We start from the raw sequence: 27,419 nt of genomic DNA, 5'->3' as shown, positions 1-27,419 counted from the left end.
TACAATCTATGATCGTACCACCTTGTGGCTGAGTTGCTGCGATTCAGAAATGGCTCCACTTTGCTATATAATCATTAGCATCTGCCTGTGTAAAAAAATTTGCAATGAGGACATTTCAGCACAGCGCTTACTCCACAAAAGTTATCCTAACATGGTGAATTTTTCTTCTTAGGATCTGAGTTTAGTTCTCAAGCTGTTTATGAAATAAACTTGACATGACGACCCCCAAAAATGTGGTTACTGTCAAATGTTTTCTAAGAACCCAGAGAAAGATTTTATAAATTCAAAACAGGTCAGAAGAGGTCTCTTCCAGTGTCGTCCCTTGAGGTTCATTGATAAGTTTCATGTTTCTGTGAGCTTCCTGTGTGGGAGTATTTGGAGATTTTCCAACAGGCCTACATGAAACTTTAGCAACAGCTTTCCATAACATTGAGTTAAATGCGTATTGCGTAACATAGTTCAGCTTGTTTCTAATTCAGATGCGTAAATTCATCTTTATCTGTGTGAAGAAGCCAATGTAGATGTGTTTTCTGATTTCTATATCCGATTGAGCTACTTCATGTCTGTGTGTCTTTGTGCTTCTGCAGCTGTATAGACTCTTGGTTTGAGATCAATCGGTCCTGCCCTGAACACCCCTCCGACTGACCGACCACCTGGCCCACTCTGAGTACTCTTCAAGGTGAGAATCATAGTGTGATCGCCCGCTGAAGAAAGTGCATAAACTCTAATATGCAGCACAAGATTCCTTTCATTATGGTTCTTTACCACCAAACCTAAAGCTGGCAGTTCATTGAGTTCAGTGCAGTTTATTTATGCAAAATCTGTTCTTTTCAAAACAGGCCAGTTTATATCCAGAAACGTGTAAGCGAGTCAATCCAAAACAATCAAAAAAAAACAGCAGGCAAGGTAATCCTTAGAGTTTACTGCCAATGTTTCACTTCTGACAGTTTTTTCTCAGTCTCTCCACTGGTAGCCAGGACATGGCTGACTATTTTGTAAATTAAGAGAAAATCTACTGGCAACTTGCAGCAGCATGTATGGGAGGGCATTACAACTCTAATTTTAAAATCCCACAGTGTTTCTGGCGTCTCATTACAGACGTTGAAATTGCAGGAATAGCATGATGGAAATGTTTAGTAGCTTTAAAAATGATATTAAAAAACTGTGGATTTCCCCTTGAAATACAGTCTGGTAAAAACCAGCCCCATGTTCTACTGAAACTGGGGCTGGAAAAGAAGGTCTGCTATTGAGAAACAATTGCTCTCTTTCTCTGTGGATCTGTTGAATTTTATAATTTTACCCAGTTGCTAACGTGTGCCCCCGGTGTATGTAATGCGCCAGTTCAATGCTTTGAAGCTCACTGGAAATGGCCTTCACTGTAAACAACCATCCTCCACTGCGAAGAGAGAAGTCGAATGAGATGGATGTTAATGTTAATTCAATATTTGGCAGCATGGATTAAATTACTTTGTTCACTTCCTCTACAACTCTAAAACATTGTTCACAACTCCTCTTTCAGTTCACTGATCTGCCTGGTTGAAATTCAGCCAGCAAAATCTAGTTCAATGGGAGAATTCCCAGATGGAGCACTGAAGGGAAATGAGAATCGAGTGGAGTTGCACAGGAAGGCAATGGCCAGGCTACTTAAAACAGGGTTAATCTGTTATCCTTGGGTATGCTGTGATGCACTAATTAGTTGGCGTGATATCAAAATCTACTGATCAGCTTTGCTCATTGATTTGTCATATACTGAAAAATCTGAGGCAGGATGAAACTTACATAAAGAATTCACAAACAAGCAAAACAAAGTTGCTGGGGAAATTAAATAACACTTTATGCAATTTTATCTTAATGGGGTATTATGTAAGGTTGACATTTTTGAGCTTTACATCATGTTATAATGCTATTCCTTCATCCAAAATATACATGGAGTATTGCCTTAATTCTCTCATGCATGTTGTATAATGCATCTGTACATCACCATGAACTCTGCTTTCAACCCAAAAATCCTCAAGCAAAACGTCTGTCCTTTAGCTTGTGATCTTAAACGTAAAAACAGTTTTGTTCTTACGATAGGCCTATTCAAAGTCCAGACTTAAGTCAGATTAGGACGGTCACTTTACCCAGGCCTTGTAGTCCATGAAATCCTTGCTTAAAATAAGTTCACCAAGAAAAGTGGGCCAACATTCCACCATAGGAGAAAATTGGAAATCAGTATCTGTTAGGAAAGGTCTGGTAAACGCTAATTCCTTTATCGTCCAAAACGAATTGAAAACGTAACGGTTGACAGCTTCTAACTTCTGACATTAGTTTCTAATTTCTGAGAACATCAGTCTGTCCTGTCTGTCTCCTTTTTGTCTTCAGGACATATTAGGTTCCTACCATGGACATCTGGACACAGACGCTACCAAATCTGATGAAACAATCAAAGTGATCATCGCATACTCGCCGTGACGGAATCCATAGTCCTATCAGACAACCGTTCCTTGTAAACTGAACCAAAAAGAAAATGTGACTTTCCAACCATCACGCATTAAAGGGCCTCTGTTAAGCTTTTTATTTCGAAACCTGCTGATGATACTGCATACAACGTGGACCCTCTCCCGCCTCCCTTCAGACACCCCTCCAAATCAAAGCATGGTCTTAACGGGCCTCCCATCTCGTCTCTGGGTCCAGGCCTGTCTGTAACTTGTGTCCAGTCCTTCCATGGCCTTAACTGGGTGGGGATTTTTTGGGGGTGGAGGAAGCAGGGCAGGGTGGGTGGAAGAGGAAAAGGAACCACATGAGGATGAAGGAGAAGGAGAGGCAGAAAACTGCAAACAGACTTGTACATTATTCAGTGGGCCTCTCATCTCACACAAACAGGACTCCAGCTTGGTGGTGATCTCTCATAAAAGACTGCCTCACAGTGCGCTCCTCTTTCATAGCCCCCTGCCTCAGTTCTGCGTACCGTCCACACCAGATTAATTACATCAGAAAGTACATAAAATGCTTTTCAGATCGGCTCTGCGCACATCTGAGCAGGAAGAGAGAGGAACTGGCACGTCAGCTTGTCCGGTGCGTTCGCTTGGTCTGAAAGACGGGCGTGGTGGGGTGGAGAAGACGGGGAACGGTCTGCACATGCTCAGTCCAGACTGGGAGGGAGGAGGGAGCTGGAAGCAATGTAGTTTACGCCCTTAAAGCGTGTGTGTGTGTGCGTGCGTGCGTGCGTGTGTGTGGTTGGGATGCGTCAGTGTCAGGCTTCACCTGAATGTGTCTGTGTGTGTGTGCTTGGATTGTGACAGGTTACTGAAGCCGTGTGTGTGCGTGCGTGCGTGCGTGCGTGCGTGCGTGCGTGCGTGCGTGTCTGTGTGTGTGTGTGTGTGTGTGTAGGTGTGTGTGTGAAAGGTCGTTGTAGAGGGCTGACTGGGACAGTGCTGTGTGTGTCTCTGTATTGAAATGTTTACAGTCTAGATGTTCCCTGTGTGTGCAACTGGCAGTCCTCCCTTTACTTTGCTAATGTTTACAGCTGCAGAAAAGCAACATGACATATTGTAAATTTCACTTGTAACCTCTCTCAGTTTTTCTCTATCAGATCTGCCAGATTTTTCATGTAAAAATTAGTCATTTCTTAAAGAGAGAGCCTGGAGTGAGCGCGACTGCGAGACTGTGTCCGTTGCATGGAGGGATTACTGAGTGGAACCAGCCAGGTACAGAACCAGAGGACCCAATTTGTCCAGCAGCCAGTAACTGATACCTCCACATGGAGAGCAAAGCATAGACAGTAATTGTGAAAGAAGCTTGCTGGTCACAGAGTGCTGTGTCCAAGCATATCACTGTAAGTGTTGTAAAACCTGTCCAAGCAACAGAAAACTGCAGCCTTTTGGTGTTATGTAATGTTCTTGCTTAGGAAAGGTCATAACCATCAAAAGAACCAACAAACAAATGCTTGAAATGTCTGTCAACACTTAATCTGTTTAACACAGATGCAGTAAATGAGTTTTACGTTTTTCTTTTAAGACTTTTTTTTTTTTACTTTTCATTTCAAATAAATATTTTAGTACACACCCACTCCCGACCCCACTAAGGGACAAGGGTGCATAGAAAATGGATGGATGGAGTATACACCCATAAAAATTAACAAGCAATGCATTTGTTAACATGTCCTTTAAGAGTTTCATAAAATTTCTGGGAAGTCATAAAATTTGCTTACACCTGAGATCATGTACCTGACTAGAAATTTAGAATTAAAACTGATAAAAAATAAATAAAAAAAAAACAGCAAAAGGAGGACAAAGCCCATAACAGTTAAATAAAAAATGTACAACACTGTGGCAGGACAGTTGGATGCAATGAAATATTATTATTATTAAAATATCACCGTATTTCTTGTTAAACTGAAGACTGTTTCTATGTTTGGGACTGATCGTGATTTAATTATGACTTATCTTTTAAAAGGTTTTTCTGAAATTCTAGCATTACCAAATTCTAATAAGAAATAGTTTGACAAACAGGGATTGAGACAGGATGTTTCACCATAAAACTAGAGGGACAAGGAAGCATTGATATCAAGAATGTCTTCAAGGTATTTGGAAAAGACATCTCATGAAAAGGTCAAATCTGACTGTTTGTGGCCACTGTGTTCAATTGCTGTCAGCTTGTGACATTATCTGCTTCAAACTTGACCCTCTGTTTGTTTCTATATTTGAGAACTTTTATTTTAAAATAGGAAGGAAAGTACAAGTTTTACCCGAGTGACCTGAAAGCAGATATGTATTTATATATTCCTGATTGGTACAAAAAGTCCCAGGGCAATGGCATCTTTTGATATCTGAAAAGGTTGAGTACAAGATAACTAAATCTGAAAAAAAATATGAAACTGAAAATGACCTGTTCCCTACTCTAGCAAGGGAGAGTAAAAATAAACGATAAAGGCACTTAAAGAAACCTGGAGTGTCACTCAAAGCAAAAATGGGCTGCAAAAAGATTCTGCAAAAACCTTTACAAAAATTTTTAAATAAATGAGGACGCGTAAGGCAACTGCATTTGGATTCTTCAAAATGACTCGTGTGACTTTCTCGGTCCTCTTTTCCCTCTTCTGTTCTCTGGTTGCTCTGTTGGCTCGTAATCCCTCCATGACTGTTTGTGCATGTGTGTTTGCAACTCAAAAGGGGGCCTCCTGGTCTCTGCTACAGTCAGCTCCCCCACATTGTGTTTCTGCTGGAAACTGATGTACCTGTCTGCGACTGGAGACGCGAGGCACTCGGACCCTCAAAAGGACTCTTGTTGTTCCACTGTGGAGCCACTGAAACGGGGCTTATTTATTCATTTGTTCATATTTAACAACATTTGTTTAATATTCCAATCATGTGAGGTGTTACTCACTCTTCAGAATGCCAAGAGCTGATGTGTGAAGACTACTACGAATCAACGTACAAACTGCATTTACAAAGCTACTGTAAACAAATGGTGGAATAAATTGTGCTAGAAGAAAAAAAAAAGTATTTTCAGCTTTTTTTCCCCTGCTGTTTCAAATGCATCTTTTACAGCAAGACAAATGTGAGTTCGTCTTGCATTTTAGGTCACTGAAGGAATCTTACAGAGTGGAGGCATTGCAGATGAGGAGTTATTTCCAAGATGTGAATGTGAGGTAACACATTTTTATCTTATTTAAATCTTCAGCTACATTTCCTAGAAATCCCACTTCTCCTAAAAAGTGTATTAAAAGTTTTTTTTTTTTTTTTTTTTTTTGCTTAGAGCAAAGTTGCACTACTTTAGAAAGCCTCCAAAGTGCTGAGATGTAAGTGTTACTGAGCTAAAAAAAAAATCAGCAAGAGAAAAATAAAATCGCACTTTAGTCCAACAGAAAGAGGTATTTAGAAAAGAAATGGATATGTGGAGTTTGTCTGAAATATCAGGCTCATTGTTTAACACAATAAATATCTGTCCTTAATCTGATTAAAAAAAAGAAAAAGAAAAATATACCACAAAAAACAGGCTGTTGCAAACTTTTAAGAGCTTCAAATATTTCATGATGCTTCAAATCAATGTCCGTTGAGAAAACCTCACATGCGCGTCCGCGTGCGACTCCACTCGAGTCGCATGTGGATCTTACACAGCGACTTACCAGCAGCAGGAAGCCTTGCTGTCCATCACAAGGCTTCCTGCTGCTGGTTGATGTTGGGAGAGTGTCACATCAAAATAAAAATAAAAAAACCTTACAGTATGAATTCAGTTTCATGTCCTGTTAAACAGCCACTTCTCACAGGCGGTGTGTGTGACAGCATCTGATGCAGCTTTAATGGAGTTTGAAAGCGTTATCAACTCGCTTCTGGCACAAAGCGCTCAGTCCCACTGGAGCTTTCGTTCCGTATTATTCCTCATTTAATATTAAAGCAGTTGTAGTCATGATGCTGTTACAGCTCATTCCTTGCTTACAAGGACCTTGGTAGATGGTAAATGGTGATGCTACAGCATAGTGCTTTATAGGACTACATTCAGTCATTAACCCATTCATGCACACACTCACACACTGACAGTGGTAAGCTACAGCTGCCCTGGGGCAGACTGACAGAAGCGAGGCTGTCATTCACTCCCTCTGACCACTACCAGCAGGCAAGGCGGCTGAAGTATTGCCCAAGGACACGACTGAGACAGACAGCTTTGAGCCGCCAACCCAGTTATTAAATCTAGCCTGGTGTCATTTGAATCCTTATAATTTATTAGCTGTTTAATTTCTTGAGTCATGAAGAAACACTTTGTTGAGGTGGAAGTTGGCCCACGTGTCTGATGACCTTAATGTGGCGTCTGAAGGATGTGTCTGAGAATCAGCAATGTCAAAATAAGAAAAATGACTGAACTGTTTTTGCTGTCGTCAAGATTTGTGAACTGATTTTACCCTGACAAAGGAGAAAGTACAATATTACAGTCTGGACTGGCTGTCACTCCTCATTTATCAGCTGATGAATGTTATCAGAAGTGACAGAGAAAAGGTGAGGGCACTGAGACAAGTGCTGCATTTTAATTGGATGGAAATTCAAGGTTGAATTTACTGTCTAACTTTTAGCTACTTGTTGTTGTGCTTTCTTTTTACGCTTCTAATATAATTACAGTTCACATATTGGTTACCTTAACAGTTCCAACTGGTTATAAGGTGACCCTATTTTTATTCGTGGTGATATTCTGGCCTCCAATGGTCAAAAATATTATTACACATGATTTTATTTTGGCATTTTGATCCTGTTGATTAAATAACTGATGAAAGCTGCCCCTTATATGATATGTTATTTGTATTCAATAACAGGATATTTTATTCAAATAATTTGCAATATAGAAAATGCTGATAACATATCACAGAAGTCAATCTGACATTATGCTGTATAAGTTCAGAGCTCAGTTCAGTCGATAGATACTGATGGTGTTTTCCATATATGTCTTTATTTCATCTATTTTTATTTCATTGATTCAAAGTTGGAAAAATCCAAGACGGCATCAAATTTATGACTTGGAAAGTGAGAAATCCCAGAGTAACCTCAAGGTCAAAGTCCAAGTCCAACCGCATGTTCTGTATACCTTAAATATTTAATTAAGGTTTACATATTTAATGTATATCTCATCAAATCTCTCACATGTTTTGTTCAATTTATTTTGGTACAGTTGTTAGTCGGATGTGGGAATTACATCGCCCCAATTTAACAGCTTTCTAGTTGCAAGTTGGAAAATTAGTAGTATCTGCAATACGATGTGTTGCACATATCAGTGACTTTATCTTTATTTCATGAATTTGTACTCTAAAATAAAAATGTCCACAAATTATACTTAAAATGTGTATCACAGTCTTTTATCCAAGTTGTCAGAAATCCCAACGAAAACCCGTTATTTTGTTGAGAAGCAGTCATATTTGGATTTGAACCAGTGTTAGCAAGAGGTGGTAGCTTTCTGAGCTGAAATTACAAACTTGAAGTTAATTTTGTGAAATGTAAGTTTAAAATTTTAACTTCCAACTATGAATCCAACTCACTAAAGGTACTATGTAAGACATTTGTGGACATTCTCCTTCACAATACGTAAATTGCACAGAATAACACTTTCAATATAGTACTCTTGCTCTGCCAATATTCAAACTATTAGTACATTTTAGTGGATTCCCAACTTCCAAGACGAAGATGGGTGTGACATATTTTCAGAAATAGATTTCAAACTTCCGAGGTAACTAGAACACACCGTCAGTTTGTCGCACTTGTTTCCAGCGTTGTGATTGGTTTATTTGTTCCGGCGCCAAAAACCAGGAAGTGTGGTGGAAGCGCTGTAAGACGGGAGAATTTCATTGTTTTTATTCCGTTACTTGTCTAACTTTGGTCTCACATTTACTCACATGGACACACCATCTTATTTTCCCGTACCTCCCGGTGTGGGGATGGAGGAGAATTTTTTGTCTCTCGACGACATTTTGCTCTCCCAGGAGAGACTGCCTGTCCGGACGGAGTGCGTTTTCCCCCGACTTGGATTTCTGGAGAAGTCTAGTGATTCACAGGACATTCCAGAGGTTGGTTGAGTTTTCTGCAATAAATTACAATGACCTCTGGCACAGCATTTATCTCTAAATCACTCTTTACATTATTATGTACTTAAAAGTTACTGAGGCATAAATAATATGGAATTCAACCGAACGTCTCGCCAATCTCAATTCAGTGTTCTTAGTTTTTAATAGTTTTAGTCATTGTTGTTCTAAAAATTACATTTTCGGTGTTCAAGAATAAATACTACTCCCTCGTAAAGTCTGCGCAAATTTAATCTTTTTTACCATACCATACCATACCATACCAACTTTATTTATAAAGCACTTTAAAACAACCACAGATGATACAAATTGCTGTACATTAAAACACAACATAACAATTAAAAAAAATAAATAAAACAAATTAAAACTCTTACAGTTTAAAAACATACAAACATACAATTTAACATACAATACACAAAACATACAATTCTTTGGCTAATTTTGAATCAAAACTCAACTTATTTGGATAAACAAGCTTATATTTATGAATTAGCCTTAGTTTAATTTATTGAACCGAGGTTATCTTTGTCTGACATCACAATTTGTTTGATTCGAAACATTTCAGAATGCCAAAAAATTCAGCAAAAAAAAGTCTGAACCTTTGAATCTTGTTTTCCGTCTTTGTGTTTCGTTAAACTAACATACCTTCGAAGTGGATCCAACATATGACACTGTTGCCTTGTAGTTAGAAGGTCGCAGGTTCAAATAATGGTCAGGTGTTTTCTCTGTGGCATTTCATGCTTTTTTTTTTTTTGTACATGTGCGGGTCTGTCCTCTGGATTCTCCCACAATCCAAAAACATGAATATTAGGAAAATTAGTGACTGAGCTGCCCTTAGTTATTAGTTCTATGTGTCTTTGTGATGGACTCATAACCTGACCAGTTCGAACCCTGTCTCTTGCATGTTAAGCACAGAGAAAGACGTGAATCTACATGTGACAAAGCACAGAATTAAGCACATATTAAAAATGAATGATTGAATATCATGAAGAGTTAAAAAAATATGTTTTAAGGTATTTGCATTTGGCTCATTTGCCTTCACGAACACATCGGCGCCAGCAGTTTGGAGAGCGGCCTGTTGGTGCCTAAGAGCCTGTTTGCTACACTAAGCGCTCTTTCTTTCCTTTCAGGGCACAAAGATGGAGCTTCCTCTATGGCTCTGTAAGGGTCTGTATGAGAAGAAGAGGAAGGTGTTGTCTGTGGAGCTCCCTAAAATCTACAAAGAGGGCTGGAGGACCGTGTTCACGGCGGACCCCAACGTGGTGGACTTGCATAAGATGGGGCCCTACTACTACGGCTTGGGCTCCCAGATGCTGCATTTTGACAATCCGGAAAACCCAGACATCGCAAACGCGTTGTTACAGGTACGAGCGACTGGGAGGAAGTGCAGTAGTTACCAGCTTGAGTCCGTTTCTGAAGATAACCCCCGAGTGGAAAACAACAAACGCTGTCAGTCAGACAAATGTACACTGATTAGATGTCATTTGCTGTGATTTATGTTCGTCTTAGATGAGGTGGGACGTCTTTGCAGATTAGTAATTGTGTGTCTGACCTTTAGGTGAGGAGACAAACCTGCTCACTTCTGACAAGGACAGAAGCCAATTAGTTTCTTCATTAATTTACAATTTACCAAGCGTACACGGCAGCATGTTTTATTAACTGCCACCAACAGCTGGCATTTTCTTACCTTTTTCGGTGCATGAGCGAGTTGTCTTTAATTTAACCTGTAAGTTTGACATTTAGATCAACATTCTGATACAGGTTTAGCAGCCCAGATGTCTTTTCTGCTCCATTTCCTGTTTGCTAAACGTCAGAAGGCAAGGCAGTGTTATTGATCTCTATCACCACTAGAGGGTGCAGCAATCCAATACATTGATTTTGAGAGGCACCATCGCCCTCTTCCACTTTGCTTCTAACACTTTTAAACAATTTTGCCTGTAGAAGAAAAAATTCCAGATGGGATCGACTTCAAAAAAAAAAATAGAAAGCATCACTCATATTAAAATTCATTAACTGCAAACTGCGATCGTGACCTTCTCACTCTGTCGTCCCTCCAGACGTTCATCGGCCGCTTTAGGCGAACGATGGACTCCTCCCAGAACGCCTACAATGAAGACACATCTGTGCTGGTGGGGCGACTGGACTGCTTGGAGAAGGTTCTGTTCAGGTCCGGTCAGAACGGCCTGAACGGCTTCCAGGGCTGGGAGAAGGGCCAGGCCGCACAGCTCACTGCCTCCAGCCTGGTTCTGAACTACCGCAAGAGGAAGCTGGTCGATGTTCAGTCCTGACCTCGGCCCGCTTGTACCGGGTCTATAGGAGCAGATTTAGTCAGGACGACGTCCTCCTCCACACCTGACCCAAAGAGACTACGGGGACGAGGACCCTGGCTGAAATGCAGACATGTTTAATTGATAATTGGGGCAAGATTTTTAAGTGTATAAATATTGGTTTTATGTATGAGAAGTAAAGGTTTTATAGTTCTTTTTTTCTTTACATTGAAGCCCTTCTTAATTTGCCTTAAATTAATCACAACTTAGTGATCAAACCAATAGGGAATAAAACACATTCCACTGTAAATGAAACGGTAAAGGTGAGATTAACAAAACCAGTCATGGATCTTCCTTAACCAGCCTTTTGCTGCTTCTGCTGCATTGCAGTTCTGAGAGGCTAACAATATTAGTCCAGATGTTTTTCTCCACAGCAGTAATTCCCATCAGAAGCCGTTAAAAAAAAAAACATCTGGTGTCGATCCTAAAGTTTTCCAGTTGTCTAGGGACGAAGAAGACCCAAAACCAAATTTTTCTTGGAGTTTTTTTTTTTTTTTTTTCTGGCTCTGACAAATTAATCAGTTGTGATAAATTCAGGCCAGGTAAGCTGTAGGAAAGTGCGCTGACTGTTTTGCTATCAATGCTTGTTCAACTTTAGCAGCAAACGGATTTGAGAACGCAAGACTTTTGGTCAATTTCCTTATTAGATAATGAGTTCCAGGCTGTGTGTGTAATCTCCAGTGTTGATATTGTGTCAGCGGCTGATAACGTATAACCTCAGATGGCTCTGACAGGTCGTCTCTGAGACGCATCCTGATTCATCCTTTTGTGGGGTTGCTTCTCATCTAAGGAATTTATTTATTTATTTAATTTATATTTTCATTTCTCTGCAAGGAGAATTCAAAGGTGGGGCAAAATGTCTTTCATGAGACACTTTTTTTCCAATATTCCAGACATGATTTGGCGATATGTAAATTTCTAGCTTTAAGTAGTACTGTGATAACAAAGCAGCTTGAATATTATAACGTTGATTTTGGACCTGTAGCAAAATCTGTGCAGATTTGAACCCTTCTGGAAACCGATTACCCAAGTCCAAACCTGGGGCATAAATCCCAACATTCTAAAATGGAAATTATATGATAAAACAACTTGCTTGAAAAAGAACTAAAATCATGAAACGTGCATGTTTAAAAATGAAAATTGTTTCCACATTTAATGTTTAGTTATGGCAATAAGAGTATGTATCACATACTTAAATGTTTGGTGTAATACATTTTGAAAAACCTTTAAAAAAAAAAACAACAACCTTAGAATCAGTTAGGTAATCCACACAGAAACAAAGAAAAACTCACATTAGAGATAGCAGCTATTGTTTTTTTTTTTAACTCTTATGAATGATTTCAGCATGCATCTAGTTCTAAGCTGTATGAAAGAAGTAATTAATGTGCATATTCTTGTATTTTGTGATTATTACCCAGGAAGCAGCTCCATGTAATGAATACAGTAGAGTCTGTTCACAGTGTGCAGATTGAGGTCCCTTCTAAATCACCAACTGTTGTGGGGAGTCAGAAATGACCACCTGCCAGGCACCAAATGCTGCTAAAATGTGTCACTGGGTTACACACATACACAACACAATGTCCGAGTTATTGAGAAAATATTTCATTCTGAATGCATTTACAGAGCATGTTCAACAAAACTGCAAGTACAGTAGTTTTTGGTTACAATTGCCAAAAACATTTAGCTCTCCAGAGAGTAAATGAGAGATTAACAGGTTATTTGATGAGGTACTGAAAAGTAGCATTTTTGTTTATTCTGAGCACAAAATGAACTTTTTTAAAATGCCCTTTAATATTTTAAGTTTCTTTAAAAAAGAAACAAAAAGAAAAACAACATCTTTACTGGTTTGAGAAAGATTAAATTTTTCATTGAGGGAGACCCTTGAAAATTAAACTGGAATTTTTAAGTTTGTCTTATATCTGCTTAATTGTGTCTAATTCTTTATATCTCACATTTCTAATCCAATTTAAAAACCCTTTTAAAAATTTAAAAACCCTAATGGAATATTTCAGTTTTAGCAGTAAATCATTATAATTTATATGGTGGTTTCTATGACAACCATAGGCCAACTACGGTAATATCCAGCCAACTAAAGGACTAATAATTTGACACAATTCTCAATAATCACTGCCATTCATTACTTAAAGATGATGGTTCTGAGCTTTAATATGGAAAATGTTTACAGCCACATTCATGATAAAATGATCTCAAAGTGTTTTAACATAAACCAAGAAACTGAAATTACGTAAAAGCTAGTTTTTATTAAAAAAAGAAAACAAGTAATAGAGTTCAAAGATTGTGGACTCAATGGTAGAGTTTTAGACTTGGATTCTCCGTAACAAAACAATTTGATTTTCAGGCTGGTGTGACGCACAGCCAGCAGGTCCTGATCACATGACCTCAGCTACCTGCTCTGGACATAGACATGTAAGGGTCCTCAATGCAAGCTGGTGCTCATCTGACTAATCCATAAGAAAACAAAAGAAAAATGATTCCACTGTCCAGACTACAGCAGCCATCATTCCTATTGCTGCGAATGAAATTGATGCGAATGAAAACTCACTTTTCTGCATCCCTGCAAACACTACAAAATGTTATACATCTTTTGTTTTCACGTTTAAAGATAATCTTTTAACAAGCTTCAGACCTAATAAGATTTATAAATATTCCTTTTTGAAAGGTCATATGTGTGCAGTGTGCATGTTTGAAGTGTGAAGACATGATGAAAAGTGAAATGACTGTTTTTAACTGTGATCCAATATATACTCAACAAACAAAAATTGCATAGATGTCTCACAGCTTTTGGATTCGCGGACCTCCTGATCTCGTCCCAGGAGATTACTGCTATTGAACGTGCTATTCATTACAAGAATACACACTGTCTTGTTTGCTCTTGTTCTTTGTGTTGGCATTTTAAATTTTGCACTCATAACATCAGGAGGCACATAAGTGGAACTAATTGCATTTGTTTAAAAAAAAAAAATCTTCCGGTTGAACCAGTAGACCAGCGATGCACAATAACACAATCTGCAACATGTTTATGCATCTGAAAGACAAAATCTGGGCTTAACCCGCATGAACTGCGCCTTCAGTAAATAAAAACCCCAAGTTATTTAGATATGCGTGTAGAAATCATCTTGAATAAATGACCTGTATGCACATGCTTCCTCCCGCTTCTACAGTTATTTAATAATTAAGAACATTGATTTCAAATTAAATTGTTGATTTCAAATTAAATTGTCGCTACAATTTAATTTGAGATGGACCGGTTCCTAACTAGCACTGTACATCATCATTTAATTTTTTTCACATAACTGAATCAAATCGTCATGTTAGGTAGATTAGAGGGAAAATGACACAAATCACTTCAATTGCCAACCATCGCTCCCCTCATCAGTTCAGGAACATTTTCACCTTTATGTTGTAAATATTCTGCATTTGCAGAAAATGTCCTTTTGTTTAAGGGTTGTGTAAAGTCATCCAGAATGTGAGGGTGGCTGGATCCTGGTAGCACGCCGCCGTGTTAAACATGGGTCAGATGATGGATTTAGATGGTAGGTCACTGGTTATGTAAATATTGACATTCCCTCTGGGCTGTCACTATTGACCCTGACAGAGGACCAAACAAGAAGCATTCATCACATCACTGCTGGCAGTGGTGCTATTTTTGCAACACGTCACCAAGATGATTGTCTGTCTGTCTGTCTGTCTGTCTGTCTGTCTGTCTGTATGTATGTATGTATGTATGTATGTATGTAGATGTGTGGTATTTATTTAAAGAAGGTTTGGATGCAGCCAGTTATTAAAATTGGCCATAAACAGCAAACAATTCACAATAAAAGTGACCCATATTCCATTTTTGTTGCTGTGCAACAAACTATGAAACAATTGACTCCAAAACATCAGGAAGCAGCAATTTGATTGGTCAGTCATGCCTACAAACATTCATAGATATCTCCTTTCAACAAAAACAACAGACACATTTATTTATTTCATGAAATTATTGCATGTGTAGCTCATCCTTAAGTAAGAAGCAAGAAAGTTCACACAAGAATTTATTTTGCCCTCCCCTAATGATTGCGATTTGTTATATTCCAGAACAAGTTGCCCGCTATTTTGTCCCTCTAAATTAGAGGTTTATTTCAGCACCTGTATCATAACCGCACTGAAGAAATCGCAGTCCTTGTAACCTTAATGAGTTTAATTTATTTCCTTAGATCGACACCTTCCTGCCTGACAGCAGATCCATCATGCCCATCCGTGGATCCTGATGGGCAGTCTCAGCGAAAGGTTTGGCTGAAGCAAAGGGCAGACTGAGGGCGAGCGTCCAGAAAGCTGACATACCAGACACTAATCCTGCTTCTGGCTTCCGTCTTCTTTAAGGGCCTCTGACATTTGGTATTTGTTGGAAAAGCATTCGCGTACACAATAAAATACTCAGGGGAGTCCAAGGCTCACTTTTTGTCTCTCAACTTTGCATACAAGCTCCTAAATTGTAATTTCATTTATATTGCTGCCAATATTTCATTGAAGGGTCGTTCACAGTGTCTCCCAGCTTACCGTACAGGTTGACATAAATCACAAGAGTGTTTACGTCACAAAGTCTCCTCACAGCTCTTAAGCATGTAACTATGAATAAAAACACTGTGGAGATTTAAAACATTAGAACAATGAGTTTTTTACAAAGACAGCAGAAATAAAGTAAAACTGCACACAGTTTTTTTTTTTTGACAAATTAAAGGATCTATAAAACATACTTTCAAACATGAAAGCAAAACTTCTGAATATTTAATTACCAGAGTCACAGCAGTTCAAACGGGGGCAGGAAGGTCAGACTTCAAATTTAAATATTAGATATTTTTGCCTCTAGCTTGTTTGAAATCTTTTTGAGCTGAATGAGACTGGCTCGTTATAAAAAGATGAAGCTTAATATTTAACGCCCAGGTCTCACCATGTCCATATTAATAACACGTATTAGGATGCCAGTGGCCAATTAAAAAAAAAGATAAAGATATGAAGCTGATTAAGAGTATTCCTAAAACATCTTAGTCTAACGGTTCATGACTTCCAGCTTGTATTAGTAAAGGGGAGAAAGTCTGGAGCCAAACAGAAAAAAAAAAAAAGGAATAGATGGATTACAAAGGCTTTTAAAAAAAATCTATTACATTTATTAGAACCTTGTTAACATGAAAAACACTTACATTTGACCTTGTTTTACTCATTAAATAAAGACTTGAGCAAAATGTGTTTTCTAGTTGATGAAAAGGTTATAACTCAGCTGAATTTTACCCAATTCAGCTGAAATAACTTCAGTGAGACCCAGCTGCTAGTCTCTGACAGTCCTGAAGAAAGTTTCACTTTGAGGGCTTTCTTGGATGTTCATCCCACTTTAAAATCACTCCAAAGCATCTTAATGTTACTGACTTTGACTAGGCCAAGGACTATCCATATCTTAATGCACACCTCTTATTTGAAGTGGTGTGCATAAGACTGACATGAGACTGTCATAAACATGACATAACATCTGTTATGACCATGAATATGTATGACTGTTGTCACATGTCATTCGGTAAGTAATGTCACTTTCAATGCAAAGTTGACACATTTAATGAACTTTTAATGCAAGTTTTTAAGGTAACTTTTCTGTAAGTGTCATTATTTACCAAATAATACAAAGTTGACACTTTTAATACAGTTTTAATGCAACTTCTAATGTAACTTTGCAATAAAAATATCATTATTTACCAAATGACACTTCATGACAACAGTCACAAATAGTGGTAACAACTCCTTCATGTTCATGACAGTGACATGTCTGTCTTGTGCACACCCCTTCAGATAAAGTGTTACCCTTAATTCTAGGCCAATCCTTGCTGGATCTGCTCATATGTTTCAGGTCATTGTCATGTTGTGGGTTTGGGTTCTGATGCAGCTTTTTTTTCTTGTTTTTTTTTTGTTTTTTTTTGTTTTTTTGCATATAGTCCCATTTTCCTCAAATCCTCATATACGGTGGACTGCATGGATGCAAGATCTCCAGGTCCTGCAACAGCAATCTATCTTCAAACCATGGCATTTCCACCTAAGTTGGTATGATGTTCTCTTCCTGGAATGCTGTACTTGATTTATATCAAACACCTCCCCTGTTCCGTGTCCATGGAAATTGGTTTTAGAGATAAAGTATGACAAACTACTGGTACCTAGTACAAAAATACCATCCTTAACCTTTGAAGTCTAGTGAGAGGAGTGGCTTTCAGTGAGCAGATCTTGTGGATAGGATTTGTGTTTCTTTAATCTTTTTTAGTTAAAGTAAAAAAAAAAAAAAAAGTCTATATCTCCTTATCAGAAGTAGGGCAGATCCTTTTCTCCAGCAGGGTCGGGGTACATCTGGGCAGGTCGCCAGTCCATCACACAGCAACACTGAGACACACAAGACAAACAATCAGGCATGCACACACTTGCACCTAAAATCAAATATGGAGAGCCGTTAATCTACCGACTCATGGTTTTTGTACTGTGGTGATGAGAGTACCCAGTGAACCCATATGTGGAGGGAGAACATAGAAAAAAAAGGAGACATACATATATTTTGTCAAAGGTTATCTTACTTATCCAAGGATTAGTGGATGTTGTGAGTGAGTTCTGTCATAGGTTTCATGAGCATTAAAATGTAATATGACTTTCTCGTCATTGGGATTCCAAACTTAATAAAGCAACTTTTTTGATTCTTGTCGAGTATTTTTGCAAGTGGTTAGTTTGAAAGAAGTTTTGATCGACATGACACCTGAACACATAAAACATGTAAATACCTGGAAAAGGCTACACCATTAACAAACATCTCCAATGCCACCGTGCTTGAAACTCCTCACATTATCAGTTCACTATCATATTATAATTCCAAGATAATATGATGGGCTTATCATAATATCTCCATTATTTTTTCTACTGCACCACCCTTTGGCCCCTTAAGCTGATGTCCCTGAGGTGGGGAGAGGCAGAGAGAGAGAGAGAAAAAAAAAGAAACAGCCAGGAAGTCTGAAGAGATGAGTCGTCGGAAGACAGCAGGAGGGGAACAGGAGAAGAAAAAGGAAAAAAGGCAGCAGCCAGACACATCTCAGCAATGAGGTGTGAAGATTAGCTGTATCTGAGGCAACGCCCCCGCTATGCTCTCCAAATAAATATTATCTCCCTCTCAAGCCCTCCTCCCCTGGTTTCGGCTTGAGCAACAGCTCGTACAGTGGCATGTTGTGGGGACGGTGAGAGGGGAGGTGCAGGGGGGGCCGTACTCTGTTGGCCTCGCCTTATTATCTGAAGCAGGTGGCTGGCAGCAGGGAGCGAAAAATAGGCAGCTCCTTGGAAGCCTCTGATAAAAACCACCATTATAAAAACTTATATCTGTAGCGGCCCTGAAGTTTGATGTATAAGAACTTCATGAATCATCTTGTCCTGAATTTATGCCAACCTAATGGACGTCACACTGGATTAGAAAGTGGACACAAACGAGTTTGTTGTGGCTAGTTAATTAGGCGCATATAAACAACATATTCATAAATGCATAAATAACGATGCGGCGTTATATGTGTATACACAAGCTTTGATTTCATGTTGGTTTATTACTGTAGTCGTGGTTTATGTTGGACCATGGTCGTGGTCGTGGCCATGCAGCTATGAAATGCAGCCTGTGCACACATAGCTTTGATATGTGATTCTGGTGGCTGTAGTGCCAAGCTGGCATTGGCCAATATTCAGGTACAACTGCATCCTGACGTGGTCTGCGAAAGTTATATTAGCGTTGGGCCTGGGGTGTGGTGCAGTCGCAGGAATGTGTGCTGACATATGAAGATTCATCTCAATAAAGAGAACTGCAAAGTTCTATAAGTGTGTTGAGACAAAAGAGCAAACACTTGTGGATTTTTGTGCACTTCTCTTGACTACCTTTGTACAGTGAGATTATCGTGATCTCTTGTAACTTTCTTGAACTGTACAAAGAGATGTAGTTACGTTTTGTTGAAGAAGAAGATTTTATAGTTATAATATATTTTAGGGAAATCTCTGGCTCTATCTTTAGTTAGAAACTCCCTGAAATTTGTTTCCAAGATCAAAAGCCGTTTGTCCCCTTTGTCTAAAAAGAGTGGAAGCTGAGACTCTCCTCTACTGACCTGAACTCCTGCTGTTTTACGGCTTTTCACAGATGAGTGTGAAAACTGGAACTTCTCCTGATTGTTTCCCACACAGACAAAGGGCAGTTCAAAAGATCTTAGCAAACAATCTGCTGTAACTACAGGTAACATAAAGGTCAATAGGGCAGAATAAGTTATTAATCTGAAAACTATAATTAGGCTATTTTAATCAAGACATGTTAAGTTTTAAAACTAGCATATTCTAAATTTATTTTCTTAACAGTTTATACAAAAGAAAAATGAATACTGAAATTTGATCAACAAACGCCTTCTGAAGCTTTATATATTTTATATATAAATCCAAAGTGATGTAAGTTACTCCTCAATGTACATCATATAAACAGCTGAGGAATTCAATGTAATATACAGAGTTCACTATGAGCAGCTCACTTTAATAGCCCTTATTTTCTATACATCTTTGATGCAGACTCTCACAGCCGGCTAAATCTACAGAGGCCACTTTGCAGTATGACCGAGTGATGAGTCATTCTAATAATAACAGTGGCTCGGTCCTCCCAGGGGTCAGTCTGTCTGCTGGCAGTCGACACACTGTGCTCTCCTGTGGCGTTACTGCATTGAGTGAAAGCTTTTTAGGTTTCGATCAATAGAAGTGAACATTTGGGACAAGCATGGGTTGGCTTTGACAGCCCCACACGGAGTTCTAAGTCACTTCCTCTGTGTTTGAACAATTTATGGTTTCTTTGTGCAGGTATGAGTGTAGGCTGCACAGATATGCATACATAAAGAGGGCTTTTAGTGATGGAGCCGAACCTTTTGCACTGCTCTGAATAATGCTTCGGTGTGAAGACTTCATACCCGATGAATGAGATCTGCATATGAATTTATTAACACTGTGAGCAAATGAAGACCACTTTTTTTCTGTTTTCTTTTTGTTTTAGATTAAACTTTTTTTGTTGCATTTATTTATGCAATAGTGCGTTATTGTCTCCAAATCTTTGGATGACTCTTTGGATACATTGCCTTCTGCCTATAAAAGATTGGTTTGCAGCCACAGATCCAGGAGGAACGCCGAGACGTTTTCATCCTCCAAATGCAGGCCTCTCAAGTCAGATCCAGATTTGATGATTATGGTTTTCGCCTGATGAAAACTGAAAATGTAGTTAATCCACAAAAAAAAAAAAGTGTATTGAGACCAATCGGTTAAAAATAATACTTTCAATGCATCAACCATATATTAAGGTATGTAAACAAATGGGGAAGACTATTGACTTGACAGCTGTTCAGGTGATAGATACTATTCCTCTACACAACTTAAATTATGTAGGAACTTACTGAGAGAGCAATGTGGTAATGAGGAGGTGTGGAATCTGATATGTTTTGATTGCTGCATGCTGCAGTGCACGTTGGATGTGTTTCTTTGTTGAGTCATTTGGGTCCCGTAGTTTAGCCTCATGCAGGTCAAGTGGGCTCAGCTGTCTCCACTGTGGCCGTCAGGATCATAAAGCACAAAGCTGTGTGAGGTGCTGTTCTGGTTGCCTGTTGACCATCTGGAAGTGTGAGAATTGTCTAATATGGTGGTGAAGGTTTGTTTCAAAGTCTGTTCGTTCATATGGTGTTTTCTGTCTTCTTGGTGGTGACGAGGAAGGTGTTGTATTGGAAATTGCTTTTGAGTAAACGAGCAAACACTCGACTTGGTTTGGCAGTTTTATTGAGTCTGGTCCTTGAATGGAAAATATAATGCAAATCCTCTTGTTTAGCCCATAAATATGTGGTAATGTGGCCTCGGTTTTTCCGTTTTGGAATTCTATTTATGTTTTCTTTTATATTGTTTTGATTGCTTGCTTGTCATATTTTGAAATTATGTATTTTCTTAGGTTTAGCTGAGTTAAACTTTTGAGTTATTGTTTTGCATGTTTTCTGATTGTTTATTTTGGAGGTCACGTGTCCGGATACCCAAAGAAGCCCTGCACCGGTGCTATACATCTGCTTAATTAGCGTGGAGATTGTCATGACAATTAAAAAGGACACAAGCAGAGAGGACGGACAGGAAAAAAATAGGGAGAAGACGGAGCGGCGGCGATTGTGTGGCAGGAGCGGGGAGGCGGTGTATCCAGACAGGCGGACTATACGGGAAGACTGGTCGCCGTCGAGGAGCGGCGGCTGGGTCGCTGACAGGGTTCGCCAGGAACGGAGGACTTGATGTGGTGGAGGACCGCTCCCTTCCTTTGCTCAGATAAGGACAAACTATAGACTGGCTTATGGGTTGATTGTCATGGACTGTCCGCACCTCCTTCGCTTCTGATATTGTTTTAAAATAAATTATTGTAACTTTTACGGGTTTTGTTTCGTAACTGTTCAAAACTCATGCAGTTATTTAGTTGGTACACCACTCGGGTGCCACAAATACATTGTTTTGTTTAAGGGAGCAGGAGTGCAAAAAAACTAAAATTTACTCTTTCCTGGTGCTGGATTATATTTTTCAGTCAGAGAAAATTAACTTTATAAAGTTCATTTTTCTCTTCAGCATACTAAGTTTTTTTTTTTTTTTTTTTTTTGTCTTTTTTCTCTCTCCTTTTGGGGGGGAACTCCTAAAAAAGGTCATGATTACCACCAGCAAATCAGTTTTGTAATTTTGCCTTTTCTTTTCCTTGCAACAATTTTGTTGTCCAAGTTTAATTATACTGAAGTTGCAAGTAGACAAGTCAAAATTTTCAGTATTACGACACTCTTCAAACTCTTTGACACGCATAGGTTTATTTTCAGCTCTCGATAGATCCAAACATTGCATCGCTGTCAGTTTGAGCGGCTTCTGGAGCGACATAACGACAATACACTATTTTTCTTTCTCTCACGACTTCAGGTAATTCTTCACCAATAATGAACTGATTACTTGCACATCATAGAATACATATAGGTTACAGAACATGGTTCTTAAATAAGGTTCTACACTGATCGACATCTCTACAATGATTCTGTTAGCTTCACGTGCTTCTCCACAAAGGTCGCATGGCCCTGCAGGCTCCTTGTCCTCTTTTTCCTGCTCTGGGTCAGACTCTGACTCCAACAGGGACAACAACAACCTGCACAAAGCTGAAATGCACAAGTACTTCAGATTCCTTTTGTCAATTTTAATTGTTTGGGGTACCGCCATCAGCAGGAAGTTAAATTAATCGTGCTCCTCGATTGGTTGGTTTACAAATGCCAGCCAGAGTGTCAAGTAGTATTTTAGCTTCCCACGCTGTTTTTTTAATTTTAGATATGCTCTATGAAATAAGCAAAATTTTGGGAAATAATTTGTTCCACAGAAATATTAATTTGATTCCATGAATACTGAACCGTAGACAGGCGGGGTTCCAATGTTACAGTAACTCAAAATATCGCTCTTGACGCTAGATGTATACAATATCAAGTGAACCAGCAGCTTGATCATTTTCATTATTCTGATACACAAAAGACTAAATAAATAAATAAATAAATGATCAACTTTCTTTTTCAAATCCCTTTACTTGCCATCATCTGTTTTTAATTAAAGTGGCCCTTGACCCACAAAAATTCTTAAATCCAACATTGTTTTAGGCAGACTAACATCACTTTGTAAATAAATTATAGTAAGACTAAAGTATTAATTAAGTGGTGTTTCAATTCTTGTTTAGAAACAGTAACATTAAATTATCATAGATGACCGACTGCAGTGAGAAAGCTGCTCTGATGTGAGAGATTGAAGCTTCCTGGGAGAAACGGTGCATGTCCAATTTTCTGGGCAGTGAACGACGTGGCTTTAGGGTTTGATCTAAAACCTTTTTGACATGTGTCCACACATATCAAACGATCCTTCATGACAACATGTAAAAAAAAAAAAAAAAAAGCTGCTGCCTACTGTCAGCAGGTTCAAGAACATGTCTCACCTCTCGACCTTCGACCAGAGTTACCTCAGACTACAACATCCTTTATTACTGACTGACAATCCTAACCTCTTTTCCTGCGGTTTTGGCATTCAGCTGACTTAGTCTTCTGCGGTTTTCAGTGAGATGGTAAAGTCCTATTAGCTGCAGGCCATTTTGTGCAGATACATGACTGCTGATGGACACGCTGGGAAATTGCAGAGATTGAGCCTGTGGCGGTCCAGTTTCAGAACCGTAATGGGACACTTTCACGCTGTGAGGTGACTGACCAGGGTAGCATTTTGAACAATTTGAATGGGGTCTGCCTCCTGGTTTGCACCACAATTTCCATCTCAACAAAATAAAATTGAATAACATTTTTATCAATGGAATGAGAGAATGGATGAAAGAAAATTATTGTGAGAGAAGATATAGTATGAGAAGTAAGAAGGTAATACATGCAACACTAATTATTTGCACTTTTGCTTGCTTCTAAAACCAAACCAATGCCAAATTTCAGTCTTACTAGAAGAAAATCAAAGATTTTAATTCTTCATAAGATAAGACAATCCTTTATTAATCTCGCAAGTGGAAAATTTAAAATGTCGTGGCAAAAAGTGGACAAAACAAGAGCAACAGAAACTAAAAACAGAATAAAATGAACAGTACAGTGTAGGGGAAAAACTATAAATTTGAAAACATCCATATGTACACAAATTATATGTAATATATTCATACTCACACATACGAATATGTATTTACATAACATATAAATACATACAACCACAGACATGCATATGTAAATGTAATTACACATAGAGAAATGTACATTAACATAATGTTTTAAACCTGTTACCTGTGAAAGCGTAATTTTTTTGTTATATATTCATGCTTGAATCTTTGGTGGCCCCCAACTGGACCCCAGCAGAGAGCCAGTCTACCTTATCAGCTTAGAAACAGCTTTTATCTTTGTTTTTTTATTGTAGTTTGAGGCTTCTGTGTCTTCTTCTTTGTCTCCATTTTGTTCTCTCAACCCATTTTCAATCCTGTCAGAAAAGTACTTTTTTTTCCCTGTTGAAGGTTAGTTGTTTCTCTCTACAATCGCCAAATGATTTCTCAGGAGTAGAAGTGCCACTGACTTTATAGAAGTAACTGGGCCTCAACAGCTTGGTTTTTACTAGTTGACTTTTTTTACAGTCAACTACATTTTAAAATATTGTATTGCAGTTTGAATTGAATTAAACTAGGGTTGCAGAAGACTAGCTTTTAATACTAAAAATGACACTTTTGAAAACATGCGGGGACCCGCTGCTGAGCCGTGCCAGTAATAGCCTCCTTTTCAAGGTTGACGAGGTTGATGTCATTATCTGTTTCATAAGAGGTAACACTCAGGTCACTGCTGCATTGTCACCAGAGTCTGGGGCGTACATCAAATCAGCAGTTTCAGTGCTGTGAAACATGTTTGACATCAAAGTACCCTCAAAACATGTTTTGGATGTGTGGACCATTTACCTGGTCATATCTTCAGGAAACTGAGGGGGAATCCAGAACAAACCTGACCTTAGAGAGAGAGAGATCTTTTTTTTTCAGTTTGTCAAAGACAAAAGGGTTTTTATCCATTTTAACTCTTTGGTCCTCTCTATTTCTGTCTTTAAGCTGTTACTTTTGATATTTTTTTTTATACACATACAGAAAATAAGACTTGACTGTGTGACAGGTTGTAGATAACAGAGTGACATGTTGTAAGGTTCATTATTGGTGATGCACTTACTTATTTGAAATCAGAAGAACACATACTCAAAACCCAAAATAACAGCTTATATTTCAATTTTGACCTTAAGTAATTGTGCTTACTTATTTTAAAAGCTTTAAATTAAGCTTTAATCAGTTTCATACTGTTTAGCAATATGATGGCAAGAAAAAAAATTCATATACAGTCAAATGAAACCATTTAAACATTCAATATATTTTTTTACTTTTTTATTAGAATTGAAAATATGATCTTAGCTTTGTTTGCATATGAAGCTGTAAAAATCGTCCTTGTTTTAACTGTGTGACTGCCTCAATGGAGATAATCGCCCAGTAGAAGAAGAGCATCTGTTGCCCATGGTGCCAATGGGGCTCAGCACTGCCCCCTATCAGTGCAGCATGGTACTTCCTGCCTCACCATTTATGACCAATCAAAAAGACTCAATATGACACACACACACATTCAATAAGTATTAGACAGACTTTGGAGCGTCAACCTGTGTCATACATTATGTAACTAAACAGGTTATTTTACATATACATGGATTATAAAGAAAGACGGTAATGGGCTTCGGTCACTGTGTGTGAAACAGAACAGGAGCTTCACCTTGCCCTTCTCCATGTATTTGAACAGGAAATGAGTACATTCAGCAAATGTCACCATAACATTTAGAAATTGCAGAGAAAACAATTTATCGAACAGTCAGATGGACAAACTGAGTTTCTCTTATCTGATTGTTTGTATTTTATTTCTCTAAATGCCTCACTTGCCTCCCCTGACTGGATGTCACTGGTAGCAAAGCTCCTAAAAGTCCATTTTAGTATTTGTTCTTTTCTAGTTAGTTATTTTTTAATTATTATTTTTTATTTTAAGAAACAGCACTGGTGTCAACCATCCACTTCGCTAAACCCCATCCTGGGAATTAAAACATGCTGGTGAGTGCTACAGGCACCGGGACATCAAACATGCCAGCAGTGGATTTATTCATTCATGCATAAAGGTGACACTTCAGGACTGGCAACAAAAATGTTGTGGTGTTAAAAGCAGAGCCCATCTTTTATCGTTGGGTACCAGACTCCCGGTGCATCACAGGAGGCCGCAGTCAGGAATGGCAAAGGTTTTAGGTTTTTCTGTAAAACAATAACCTATTACAATACCTATTCAGTGTATAGTAAAAAAAAATGAAACAATCTTATCCCCCTATTTGCATGATATGTTGAAAACTTAGCAGCCTTTTATGAATAGTATTTTTGTTGATTTATAGTTATAGTAGTTTATTGTGTGAACAGCGTTGATGTTTACACAAACTTGTGTAAACTAAAGATTTTCTTTAGATCATTATCTTTCCTTTTGATTTCTATTTCTCTCTGTTTTCTGGATTTATCTTTTTTTTTCTGGTCAAACAGGCTCAACTTAGATTTGATGTGATTGGATGTAGATTGGATTTGCTAATCTTGTGATGTGACTTAAGATAATGCTTATTATGAATTGGTACAGTGCATAATGAATATTCTATAAAAAAATGCTTTAACAGATGTATTTAAACTGTTACACAACATATAACTCCAACTTTTTAAAATGTAGAAATTATTACACCAGTCTGCTGACAATTTTCTCTTGTTAACGCAGAGTCAAAATAATAAATACAGACTAGAATATGTACAACAACCCTGAATAATACTTGGGTAAAAACCATTGATAAGTTAGAGATAAGCAACAAGCTTTTAGTATCCATCAGCAGCCTCCCATCTCAATATTTGACCGCTCTTTTTAATTCGTGGAGCATATTAGAATTGATTGTTTTCTGACACAGGCAGCAATTTAAAGTATGGCCCATAAATTTTTAATATGAGGTTTGGAACTATTTGGAAGTTCAGTGATAGTTTGCTTTTATCCGTTCTATTCATCCAAATGATTTTAGGGTTAATATCCAGTTGCAACATCCAACAGGATAAGCTTCAGTCATCTAGCTGTTGATTAGAGGAAATCTGGAGCCAGTTGTCTTCATTACACAAGGAAGTTGGTGTGGTTTTCTTTGGCTTAGGCTCACCTTGACACCTTCGAATGTCCTTAGTCGTTAATCGATGTTTGTCTAAAATGATAAAGTACTTTTTAGCCTATCTACATGAACAGCAGCCAATTGCAGCCGCGCTCAAAGGTGCTGATTATAAAGCAGAACCTCTGAGTTTTTACTGAATGTCCTGAATGGTTATCTTTTTACCTGTAACACATATTTTGTGTTAGATGGTTAATACTTTGACACAAGTGAGTGTTCCAACAAGACAGTGATCCCAAATACACTGAGATCACTGGGAGAAAAAGTGGTTTTGGAATGGATAAAGGAGGTTAACATTGAACATCTAAAACAAGCCAGTGCTGAAGAAATCAATCTAACAGAGGCATGTAAATGTTTCCACCCTGTTGGAAAGTTATGGACTGTGCTGAAAAGCCGAGTCTGTGCCAGGAAACCAACCAGTTTCCAACGAGTTCTGCTAATTCTCTGAAGAAGAGGAGCCAAATAACCGACCACAATTATGACAGAAGCTTGTTGATTGCTACAAAAAGGGTGTGATTACTTAGAAAATTGATATGGACCATTTAGCCACATATAAGTGTGTATATGTAATAATATAAACTTGCACATTCATTTCTGTTTTTTTTTTATTTATTGTGAGGGTTATTTCTTCTGCTAATATTACATCTTGAAAAACAAAGGCTCAAATGTGTTTTAAAAATGTACCTGCCTGACATTTATTTTCCTGATTGGTGCGTGTAGTCTCCTCA

General features: G+C 38.3%; 1 protein-coding gene and 2 long non-coding RNA genes across 3 annotated transcripts; all 3 read left to right on the top strand.

Moving 5' to 3' along the window:
* The first annotated feature begins 685 nt into the window (after window positions 1-685).
* LOC106961909 (uncharacterized) lies at window positions 686-26,437 on the top strand. The gene is made up of 3 exons (XR_001427854.1): window positions 686-1,959; window positions 17,500-17,507; window positions 26,427-26,437. It is a non-coding gene; the product is annotated as an uncharacterized LOC106961909 (long non-coding RNA).
* Window positions 2,365-5,468, top strand: LOC106961908 (uncharacterized). Its single transcript, XR_001427853.1, has 2 exons — window positions 2,365-3,322; window positions 3,373-5,468. It is a non-coding gene; the product is annotated as an uncharacterized LOC106961908 (long non-coding RNA).
* Window positions 8,218-11,148, top strand: gins3 (GINS complex subunit 3). Its single transcript, XM_015056011.1, has 3 exons — window positions 8,218-8,524; window positions 9,670-9,903; window positions 10,597-11,148. The coding sequence occupies exons 1-3, from the start codon at window positions 8,354-8,356 to the stop codon at window positions 10,825-10,827; spliced, it is 636 nt and encodes a 211-aa protein (XP_014911497.1). The 5' UTR covers window positions 8,218-8,353; the 3' UTR covers window positions 10,828-11,148.
* Window positions 26,438-27,419: the final 982 nt, after the last annotated feature.

The sequence above is a fragment of the Poecilia latipinna genome, unplaced genomic scaffold, assembly GCF_001443285.1.
Source record: "Poecilia latipinna isolate Pla-1442-1.1 unplaced genomic scaffold, P_latipinna-1.0 Scaffold1348, whole genome shotgun sequence".
Taxonomy (NCBI): Eukaryota; Metazoa; Chordata; class Actinopteri; order Cyprinodontiformes; family Poeciliidae; genus Poecilia; species Poecilia latipinna.
The sequence above is the reverse complement of the archived record's forward strand: the minus strand, read 5'-3'. Positions and strand labels throughout refer to the sequence as shown.